Source organism: Limanda limanda, chromosome 22 (assembly GCF_963576545.1).
Source record: "Limanda limanda chromosome 22, fLimLim1.1, whole genome shotgun sequence".
NCBI lineage: Eukaryota > Metazoa > Chordata > Actinopteri > Pleuronectiformes > Pleuronectidae > Limanda > Limanda limanda.
Genome location: NC_083657.1, coordinates 16,718,229 through 16,730,509, shown reverse-complemented (window position 1 = coordinate 16,730,509; position 12,281 = coordinate 16,718,229). Strand labels below are relative to the sequence as shown.

The following is a 12,281-nucleotide window of genomic DNA, read 5'->3' as shown; positions in this document are numbered from 1 at the left end:
GGAGCTGTGTCCTTCGGAGGCTTCATTCTCAGATCAATTTTGAACCACTACACTGTCCCAAAGAGGCCTCCAGCAGCCGGTGGAGCCTTCTTTGGCCACCTATCCCAGAGTTCACTGTGCAGACTGCTTTTTAAAGCGGTAATGGCACCGGAAAGCGATGAGATGTCCGATACTTGAGTATCATGCTTCAACTCGATTCAGACATGTTATAAAACAAAGGGACATTAAAACTTTGTGGTCACAATTGGAACTCTGCAGCTAGGGGACATTTGTTAGGCTGGGTCAAGCTTGTGAGGCCGAACACGGGAATACTCTATAGACCTGACTTTCTCATTTTGGTTCAGCGTTGGGCGTGTAGACCACATCCTTTGAATGAGGTAGAATCCTGAATTGAGACCTACCTCTTGTCCAGTCTTGCTACATCCAGCTGGTGAACAATTTAACAAAACGATAGTACAAAACGTTGTCAGAGACTTTTGTTCACCATAGCAACAGTGTTATCTGGTAAACAGGCCATACATCTAATAGTTAGCTTAGCTAAGAGACAACAGGTATCCTAAAACTTCACTCAGAATTTATAATATTTGAAGACCTCAACCTTACGTTACTGTATTACACTAATTCAACAGGAACGTTTAACACAGTCTTTCTCAGAGAGTTAGATACAAATATGTCTAGTTAATACCGATAGCTGCACGATTGTTTCTGTGGTTAGTACAACAAATTACTGTATATTGTACTTTATGTATGTAAGAGGGAAATAATAATAATCTCTCACATAGAAAGCAGTGTGTTGTGTTCCATTTCCATACTGATATATTGGAGCAGCGGCTATCGACAATCTTCACAGAGCACTTTAAGCTCATTTGTTTTGAGTTTGATGATTTCACATCACATTGTCATCAGGATCCTCCAGCCTTCATTTGAACACCAATATTATTTTTTACGGGTCGATGCAGATGATTCATAGTTGGTTGCATTGACATAATTGTAATGGCTTTATTAAAGATTGATGTCAATTATTTTCTCTTTCAGGATCACTGCTTCTACCACGGTCATGTAAGAGGACATCCAGAGTCCTGGGTAGCTCTCAGCACATGCTCAGGAGTCAGGTACAGTCCACAGTTCCACGTTCAGTTCTGTTACACTTACACTGTTTTTATTCTTCTACACTGCGGACAGCTGTGGCTTGGTGCATCACGTGATCAGGTCATCTCTCTGTCCGTCCATTCATAAGAACACTTCGCTCTCATTCTTGTGAATGCTATATCCAAGGAACAGACAGACATGCAAAGATGCCACGTGTAACTGAGAACATCAGAAAGAAAAGGATATTTACAACATTGATTAGAAGAAATAGTTTGTAACATAATGGAAGGTAAATTAATTGAGGAGTTATTGTCAGTAATGGTAGAGTAAGTGAGTATAGGCATATTGTATATCATGTAGTCTTGTTGAAAATACTAGTCCACGATCAGATGTTATTCGAAATACAGCAGCACCAGTTGCACCAGCTGCCAATAGACGTATCACCTGTCTTATTCTTGAGTGTTAGCTTAGCAATTTAGCACCAGGCAAGGCAACCTTTTCAAATGAAAAGATATAATATTAGTCTGCTAAAATACTGTATGTCAACTCAGATTGAAGAGTGTAGAGGATCATACGCAATATACTTGATCGGTCCCAACACTTAGAATGTGATTTGCTGTTGCATAACAATGGAAACAAAGGTTTTGATTGCTGTTTTACACAAATAGCACAGCCTATCTCAGATTGCAAAGCATTATGTCAATAACAATGATTGGATAAGGCAGATAAATCACCCATTTTCCATTAAATGTTTTATTATTAAATTATGTGTTTATTCTTGCTTGGACTGGAGGTTACATACCCGCTGACACAAAGTGATTTCTTAGTCTTGACAGTCAGGAAGAAGCGTAAAACCTTAGGACTAAGTTAATACATGAGACAACACACTGAGCCGCTGGTAAGTAATGAACAACAGCTGTCTTGTACTAAAACAAACATGGGTGGTAACCATGAACTGCCATCTTCACTGAGAGAATCCATACTGAGGTAAAAACTGTCCGTCTCTGGTAACATCACGGATGCAGAAGCGTGGGCAGTATATACTCAGTGTGATTTTTTATTAACTGGGCTGACTTAAGAGATCAGCAGAAAGTATATTACTACAGGATACAGTTTGTGAAAGCCACTAAGTAAGAAGTCAATATTAATCAAGGCTGGATTTACCAACTGGGCATAGACGGCAACGGTCCTGGGGTCCAACACCTTATACTTCCTGGTTGTGTAATTAATTACCAATCTGTTTGAGGATATGCCTGCTGAAGAACAATTAATAAAAAAAGATGTAGGGCTCCTGCATTTTGTGGCCCTGTCAAATAAAGGTGCACTTTCTCCAAATCTACATATGCAACCTTTAATATTTCAATGAATAATATGCTTACACTCTGAAAACATGGACCACAGCAGGATTCCCTGGAACATATGTCTGTGCTGCATATGAATAGTATACAGGTTGGGCCATGGAAGATGATTGGGATTTAATAACAACCACATCAGATATCTTAAAGGCCTACTGAACCTTGAATGACTCGTCTACATATTTTACTTGACGGTTGTTTTATCACTGCTGTCAGGGGAAGCTTATTTACTCTGTTATTGCATAAACAATTTGACAGGCTCCTTCCCACTAATGAAAAGTGGAGTTCATAAGTAATAAAACACATTCATGTGCATTTTGCTGCAATAGTCTTAAGGTCATTACACAACGGGGTCATTTTTCTGGATGATTGATTCGTGCATTATTTTATGTTACACAGCAGAAACAAATAACATTGTTGTTTTTGCAGTAAGAGCTTTGTCTGAGCTTCCACATTGTGAATAAAAGCATCAGCCTATCATCATTCTATGTAGTAGTTTAGGGTGTATAACTTACCTCAAATAGATTGGGGCAGGAGTGGTATGGTCCTCTGGCTCCTCGGATGTGGCTCTCACATCCCCAGCAGGACCTCAAAAGAGTCCGTCACCGGTATAGACGTTCTGTCACCCAAGTCACGTGATCTCTACAGTGGAATTAATACGTTACGTTCTGCCTCATCCTGCTGCACCGCCCCTACCTGAATCCTGCAGATAATCTTTTGTTGTGAAACGTGTCTGAGCACAGAATATCGTGATTATATCATGTGCCAAAGGCAAACTGCACTGGAAGCCTGGACCCAGTTCTGCAGAGATCCTCTGAAAACGGCTTACGTCTTAATCAGGGTCGCAGTCGATCTTCGGCTTCTCTTTTTCTACATCGTTAAATGTTTTGGTAAATGTGGTAAAAATATAAACGGTTATTTTGAAGGCTTCACAGTTATTTCTAATTTCTTAGATTTCACACTCCTGCTGTGTAAAGGCCTTGAGTTGTTGGGGTTTGACCAGTAGCTTGCGCTCGCTACCTGGCTCACCTGGCTCCAGATCTGCAGAAACATGGTCCCTGAGTGGTAACTTGAAATAAAAGAAATATAAATAAAAGTCTAATTCCACAGTTTTAATGTTTTTTTAATCTTTTCATTCTTTTTCAGATTGACTTGCAGAAACTAATTTGATCCTCTCTAGGGATCAAGGCAGCACTTTTAAAAGTCTTAAATGTTCCCATCCTCAGACAGATTTAAATGTGGAGCGGCCTGCACAGTAAAAACTTCAGATTGAAGCCTCCTCCTGGCAGAGATGCTGCATATCCTCATGATGTGTGTCCCCCAAAAATATATTCATGAATTTGATCGGATAAAAGAGACACTAAGTTACAGCTCAGTGGGGCTTTAGCATAACTGAATCCAAATGCCTTTTCAGTAGTTGTGAACAATTAGCAGTTTGAGGGAATTTTCTCTAACAAGTTGTGAGAGAATCTTGATATTTTTTCTATCTGATAGCGGCTGGTCCAGTGGTGACACGTCCGTCCACGCCCGTCAGTCCCTCCGTCCTGCTCTGGGAAGGTAGCCAGGCCCTGCTCGTTGACAGCAGCTTTGATGAGAACAGAGCAGACGTGGGGGGGAATAGAGATGCGTAAGCCGTGCAGAATGTAAATGCTCTCTGAATGTCCAGTCATTCACCAGAGTCATCCGAATGTTGAATGCTGAGCAAGTTTGTTCCCGGACTGACAAACAAACAGAGATTATGTTAATTCATTAAGATCCTTGAAGGGATGATGTGGTGTAATAGCAGCCACTCTCACAGTACAAATATTATTTGGTGGTTTAACTTCTCACATTGTTTTTCAAAAATGAAATGTTGCTCTCAGTTGACATCTGATAGGCTCCCTCTATTGGTTGAGAGAAGTCTGTTTAGTGACCAAATAATTCAGTTTAAGGTCCACAAGCTACCTCGTTACAATCCTCCCACTGTTTACAGCAGTGCACCAAAGGAAAACAGTGCTCATGTATGATATTCAGCTTTATATTGATGAATCCCACACTCCTTTGAAAACATATCAAATGACTAAACCAATAACATAAAGCACAGATGGATAATGAAGGCTTTCAATCCTGCAGTGTGTGTGTGTTCATGTTACATGGAATGACGTCTTGTCACTCTTGCTTTTCTGTCTCTCCTCACCTGCTTCAACGTGTGATAAATGATCGATGTCTTCTCGTTTTAAAAATGCTAACAGACATATGCATTCCTCCTCACTTTTGACGATCATAGAAACAAAGCTTACCCTGTTATTATCCCGCCGTATCAATTGCTCCTGGACAAAAGCCTCAACTGAATCTGTAAATTATCACTGTTACTTTAGGAGGAAGACTAATGGCACATAAAACATAAAATGATAATGGCAGAAGAAGCAGGAAACATATAAAATCTGCAGAAAGATGACAGAGATTTGGTGAGATTGAGCAGGGAACCAGAGCTGGGACATTGGTTATTCTGAAAGTAAGGTTGGCACGAGTCAACAGATCTATAAATCCTTCTGACCTTTGACTTTAATTGTCAAGATTTAATTATTTTCCATTTAAACATTCATTTTTCAGCACTTACCGCTTTGCCATTGTTCAACTCTCAATTTGTAAAGATCAACAGATTCTCTGCTTTCTGCCAAAACTGCCATTTACATTTCTTCCTTAAATGGATTGAAAGAAATACTGGTACAGTCAGTAATCTGCTTTTGATTTTCAAAAGTATAAATTAATAACATCATTCAATTTTAAATTCTGAATCAAAATCACTGCACCCTTATGGAGGCCATGATGATACATTTAGCATAGGCCATGTTTAAAAAAAAACCCGCACTGACTTGTCATTGCTTACAGTATATATGCAGTATCAACTGTTTCCTGTATTTTAACGAAAGATGAGACTATTTATTGGACTCTTTCCTCTGTGGGTTTGGGTCTTTTTTGTTATGCCTTTTTTGTAATCTCTGGCGGCACCTCCTGCCACAAGAATGGAGTTTGGGATCTGAATATTATGTCCGGTTCGAACATCTCTTTTCGAGTCTAGATTCCTTCAGTAGTGCTGTGTGTTTTAACCTTACACCGCAGCTCCCAGCTCTTGTTTTAACTGCTGGCAACATTTCTGCAACCTAATGAGTTGTTTTGTATTGACTCAGGTTGAATTTCATAGGGTGTATTGTTCAACAGCCTTGGACATATACGGACAGTGTAATTATTTAAGAAGTTCCATGAGGAAAAGAAAAAAAAACACTGTGTTTTCTCACAACGCATGGTTCAGAGCTCAGCTGGGCCTGGATGGTCATGCTGGGTGGATGAGCAGAATAACCAGCAGCACTCCTCTCACAAAAACCAATTCCTTTCTCTTTGTACCTTTTGTGTTTGTTTGAAATGAATAGAAACTCTGACAAAGTGCTCACATATAAGATGAAATCGCTTTTAAACAAACTTCAAATGCATGTCGAACCACAGCAAGCAGGGCCTGAATAACTCATTACTGTTCAAGGTCAGGATGGAGACAGATAGATTTATTTCTTCGAATTTGGTTGCCTCCAGGACTCTAAAGACTTTTTGTTTTGTAACGTGAACATAAAAGTTGATAAAAGACATCCTTATAATTGCTTACTGCAATTTGAAATGTGATTAAATATTTATGAAGTCATTATCAGAATGTCATTTCTAAAAGGTTTTAAAGGAGACGTAATATGTTCATAGTCATGTTCCATCATTTTAATTACTGTTATTATTTGAGAAGGATACTTAATCTAATGTTCAGTAATGCATCACTGTCCTCGTACTGCCCAGCGCTGTAGCTCCTCTCTTTTAATCTTCTGGCATGAATAACTTGGTTTTAGTACTGTCTGTTTAAAGGTCCAGTGCGTAAGAGTTATGTGAAAGGGATCTGTTCTAGTGATGTTTTCATTCATTTGTTTCATCTCAATTGTGTGAATTTTTGTTTTGTTTACCCTAGAATGGGCCATTTATATTTAAATACTTTATATTTACACCAGGAGCGAGTCCTATCTGCGGAGGCTGCAATGTTTTTTTACAATAGCCCAGACTGGACAAACTAAAGAGTTTGAGATTTAATGACAACTGAAGGCTGCCACAGGTTCTCTTTCATTATTTTGTGATGTTACATGACATCCCGATTATGTGTAAGCATCAGCTGACGAGGGGGGGTGTCAGGAGCTTCCCTGTTTATTGCGGGATCATCATAAGAGTCATAAGATGTTTAAGTTGTAACAATTACAGTTGTTGATGTAGATGTCAATCTTGAAATTGAATTAAGTGAAGAAGAATAAGTCTTTTAACAAGTATTCTGATAGGTATACACTCATTCTTCAATATAATGAATGTTAAAGGATCGCAACCAATGTGTATTGAAACTTGTCAGCGCTCAGTGAGAACAGTTTTAAATGGACAATACTTTATAAATGAACTCAAACAGATCTTTGACATTTCCATGCTGACATTTTCTTGTTGGGTAACACAGTAGCGTACGTGTTGGTCATTATTGTACCGTATTTGTATTGTGACAAGAAGACTCCGGCAGAGGCAGAAGGACAAGCAGCAAATGAAGGGGTTGGGGAAGGGAAATCCTATTAATTTGGAGTGAATCGGAATAAACGGGCAGATCCAGGAATTTGTTGTCTTTGCAGTGTTTTCCACAGAATATGTAATATAGTAATAAAAGGTGGTGCATGTGCTTGTGAACACATATTAAAGAGTGAAACAGAAGTTCTCAGGTGAGAGAGAGAGAAAGAGACAGAGAGAAAACTGCATGGAGTTCAGTTCATTTAAAGATAACTATATGTGAAAACACCCTTAATGTGATGGAGAGCCCTTTTTGAAGTACTGAGTAGGTTGATAATGAACTTCTAATGAATAATTCAATCAATGGCAAATACACACTATATAATATATGTGTATGGTATTGGGAATCAGTTTAACATAATAATCTTAATAGCTTTTAGCTCTGTTGGGTAGTTTACCTCACACTAGTTCCAACACTTTCCAACACTAATTGTGAAATGTAGGGTGACGAGGCCAGAAAGGACCTTACACATGATATTTTGTTTTTCTGTCTTAGAAAACAAATTTTGTTAGTTTCCCTGAAGGCACGTTTGTGTAGAAAGTCAAAAAAAGAACATATATTATGTAGCTACATTCGGGTTAAGGCAGCAGCTCCTCAGAATGTCCATGCACGTCCCTGTTTGTCAGTAAAATAACTTGTCTGAGAGTCTGTCTGAACGACACAAGAGGCGCCGTCTCCTCCTCAGTCTCACACACACCCAGCCAGGCAGTCTGACTGTCACTGCTGCAGAATGACTCTGTGCTTTAAATTGTTTACCATTCGGTGTTGTCTGGGACAGAGAGTCTTCTGGCTCCACTCTCCATCATCATGGCTCTTTACTGGGAGCATGCATTAAGGACTCAACTTCCACTTAATGACTGAACCATTGTCTCCTCATACTTCTTCCGCTCTCTTGCAGGGATCAAGCAGAGGTTTTAAACTGGGGGGCGTGGGACAGTTGAACGATTTGCCCCGAGGGAGAAATGTGAGGCAAATATACAGTGTGAGGTGAAAGACCGACACACACCAGCCGTCTATAATAACAGGAAGCTTGTCGCTGTCGTTTGACCCACTGATTTGGCCGTTTATTAACTCTGTCAGCAGTTTGAGCAGCAGATTGCAGCTATAAGCATCAAACATTGAAGTCTTTGAAATTGTACCTCAATCAAAACTGAACACACAGACATGATAGACATATTTTTAAACCCCTTGTGATTTACTCCTCCTGGGGATATCATTACCTTTGACGTCCATCATGAATAAAAATCCACAATCCCTTAAACTCGTCCTTGTAAATCATAGAAATAAAAGTCTGCCCTCACAACCTGTAGAACCTTCCAGAGGACATTAACTTGCTATGTTTTCCTCCATGTCAGACTAATAATAACAGGAACAGGAAGTGCTAATAGCTAATACAACTATCTCAAAGTGGTGATTTACCAAAATGTAAACAAATACACTGAATACTAAACTCAAGGCTCAAGTTGTGGCCCACAGCTCCACTGAAACAGTATGTGTCCTATTTATCTCTCTATCTATCCATCCATCCATCCATCCATCCATCCATCCATCCATCCATCCATCCATCCATCCATCCATCCATCCATCCATCCATCCATCCATCCATCCATCCATCCATCCATCCATCCATCCATCCATCCATCCATCCATCCATCCATCCATCAATCTATCTATCTATCCATCCATCCATCCATCCATCCATCCATCTATCTACCCATCCATCCAGCCATCTAACCTTTCAGTGTACTACTTGGTATCCCCATAGATTTATCAAACCGATCCATCCAAGCCTTGATTGGCTTCAGAATTGGATGTTTTCGATATAGAATCGATTAGAGATATCACTTACAGCACCAATTTTTCTACATTTTTTTCTCGGAATTCTTATTGAATTGTAGCAGTTAATTATACAACCAACGGTCTAACCTGGTGCATTATTGAAATATAGTTCTACATGGACAATTTACTTTATATCAGTTACTTTTATTCATCACTCCTTTTTTCATCAGATACATCTGGCAGTGCCTTCTGCCATGTGTAAGCTTGGAGACTTCGATTGTGTGACCAGTGTGATCTGACCTCAGTGTGTCACCTGACCACATCTAGCAGGAAATGTGTTTTGCCACTTCCAAATGTCCGCGCTCTAAGGCAGAGTGAAAATCCTGCTGTGAAATGAAGTGGCCGGATTTGATAAAAATTAGGAGCTATTACTGATGACGCACTCAGCAGTTGTGAAAAAAGAAGAAAGCATTTGAGTGAGAAGCTGAAACCTTGTCAACCTGTGAATGTCGAATTCTCTATTTTTGAAAGTTCAAAAAAACCCTTTCAACAATTCCAAGTGTTAGCGAGGTGCAGCTTTTTTCAACAAGCACTTTATTTTAAGCATACTGACTTTTTTAAGTGGACATTTTCAATTACAAAATATCTGTTTAGCTGCGGTGGCTTTTAATACTAAGCGGTCACAAGTAATCAATTGTGTCTAGCACTTATCCATTTTTTTGTGTGTGTGTGGACAAAACAGTGGTTTTAAGCATTTTCCGACAGAAGATCAGTTTGATATGTGTTGGGCTCCACCGGCACAGTCAGTTTTTGACGTTGTCCTTTTCAACCACAGCACAGTGCATGATGGTATTTTCAAAGATGAATTGTGGTATACAATGAGTCCACTGAATAATATATAACAAATCTCACTAAACAGTCAAACAGCATGACAAAATGGCACACTCAGTAGTCACTATTTGAAGCCAATGAGTCTGAGACTATTTTTTTCTTTTTAGAAGAAAGGACCGTCTGGTCTGTAGACTGTTGATGGGCAGTTTGAGGTAGCAGCAAGATATTCTTAGAATTGTGAAAAGGAACAAAGACTCTCACTGAACAGAAAACCTTAGTAAATTATGTACTTCAACTTGTCGAGCTATATGCGATGTTAGAAAAATGCACAGAACACAATCCACAGTCCATCGGGGGCTTCAGTAGGGGAGAGGGAAACCAGTAGAAGAGTGATGAGCCGTACTCTTCATCTCCCTGGGTGTTACAGTGGTGGTTGTTGAAAATTCACTGCCGCATCCTGCAGTTGGGCTTTACTTTGACGTGCCTTTGTGGAGGGAAACAATTTCAAGGCAGAGCTACAGCAGCTGACCAAACAAATACAGGAGAGGTCACATTAGGTCGGTAAAATGTGTGAGCATTTGAATACATTGTGATTTGGATTTAAAAACCTTTTTAAACAACGTTAAACCAGCAGGTGCTTCTGCAAAGCAACTGCGACAAAGTAGCAACAGTTTGTTATGAATGAGATGACCTCACAACTGCCTTATCCCAGCGCCACCTGTTTCTTTCACACACAAGTTCTACTGCTGGCTGTTCTCATAGCACCACCAGCTGCTGTAGATGAGGAATAAATATTCATCTCTCAAACAGTGGATCATTTTACACTATCTCTCATCACAGACAATTTTTATCCACAACTCAGGAGCTGCATCAGATAAAGCTTTTTTATTGTTTTTAGTGGAGAACTTTGCCTTACTATGAAACCCCGCTTTAGGGTGAAATATAAAAAAATACAAAAAATGAGACAATAATCATGATAAAGACAGTACAGCATAGAGCAGCTTGATGAACATAAAAATTATTACATGGCGCGATGCAACCTCACGTTAAAAAGTAATCATGTCTAAAAACTGAATATGAAGGAAATTAAATCAAAGTAAGTGTAAATGAGTCATTTTCCAATATTTTACTATTTGTTTATTAGGATTTCGTTTGGGGATTAACCTTTATTGACAGGACAGTAAGTGTTAAAAGGGGAGAGAGAATGGGGCAAGAAACGCAGCGGCGTCTTTCAGAAACTTTCAGAAACTTTCAGTAACTATAAAAAACACCCGCACTAACTGTGCTGCGGCCAGTAAAGAACTGCTGCTGGTCTCAGTCCACAGAACCCTGAAGAAACACCACCACTGCTCAACAAAGAACTGTTCACCTGTTCATTTACAGTTCAGTTCTACAGCTCTACACTCTATAGTGCAGAGTGAGGTTAGAAATCTTTGTGTTCATCCTATTTGGTTTATCTGCAAGGAAGATCATATTCATCCATGATCAACCAGATTCACTTTTTAATACACTGATTTCATTATGAACATTTTTCAGAAAAAGAAACTGATTTAGCTTTTTTATTGTTCACTGACATGTAGGTTTGACAGCCTTACTTAAAGGGATAATTCACTCAAAAAATTCACTAATTATCTACTCACCACTGTGCAGATGGTTGGGATAAAGGGTTTGAGTCCACAAAACACTTTAGGAGTTTCAGGGGTAAACAGCTCACTAACCTTCCTTTTTTCTTTCCTTTCTTAACACAGAGGCCTGATATCCTTGAATTCGAGCTATACCTACTACCTGGAACCTGTCAGCGGTGTGGACCCTCTTCACCATTCCCTGCTGAATGCTGAGGACCTGCCAATTAAGGGTGGAAACTGTGGCCACGGTCATCACACTGCACAGTCCAACCATTTCTCTGACCTGCTCAGACCATTTCACTTAAGGGTGAGTCTCACAGACACTTATTTTTTGGATAATAAGCAGAAACATTATTAAGTTGTTTACCTAAATTCAAACATAAGTAATGTGGCGATAAAACACAAACAAATTTCCGGTAAACCATCTCTACAACCTCCTACAGCGGCCGGTACCATGAATAGCAACCTTTTGTTTGGTTTGGGTTATTATTCTATATTTTGACAAAACTTTATTCTAAAGTCTCCGATTTTAATATTTCTACTGTGTTAACACACATTGCTCCACATACTCAAACCTATTGTATTTTTTGGGTTAGCCTTGAAAAGACAGAAAAAAACATCTTCAGCAGCTTCCTTCATGACCTGTGTTGTTAAGAGGGTTTTGCCCCTATGTTGCTATATCCATTTGGGATCTGGTTCACAGTTGGCAACACATCCAGCTTCATTAATGTCAAGTATCAAAAATAGCCATTGAAACTTACGAATTCCGTTTAAATTTTGGGGGGAAATGTAGAAAACATTTATAGTAGCCTTGTTAGTTTTAGGCAGGTGCTGACCTTTACCTCCTCATGTTAAAATTACTGCAGTGAGCTCCTGTCACTATAGATCCATAGCACCTCAGGCTGATGCTGTTGATCCCTATCCCTAATCTGTTGTTTTTTTCCTATCTAGTATTGGTCAAAAAAGGAAACTACTTGGAAAATGCTAACTTTG

The 12,281-nt window shown here is 39.3% G+C and overlaps 1 protein-coding gene across 1 annotated transcript in view; it reads left to right on the top strand.

Annotated features, from left to right (window-relative positions):
- The window catches only part of adam19a (ADAM metallopeptidase domain 19a), a 195,339-nt gene that overhangs the window by 127,364 nt on the left and 55,694 nt on the right, over positions 1 to 12,281 (top strand). The window contains exons 5-6 of the mRNA XM_061066522.1: positions 1,036 to 1,112; positions 11,412 to 11,595. Of these exons, the coding sequence (XP_060922505.1) occupies positions 1,036 to 1,112; positions 11,412 to 11,595 (261 nt within the window). The remainder of the gene's footprint in view (positions 1 to 1,035; positions 1,113 to 11,411; positions 11,596 to 12,281) is intronic.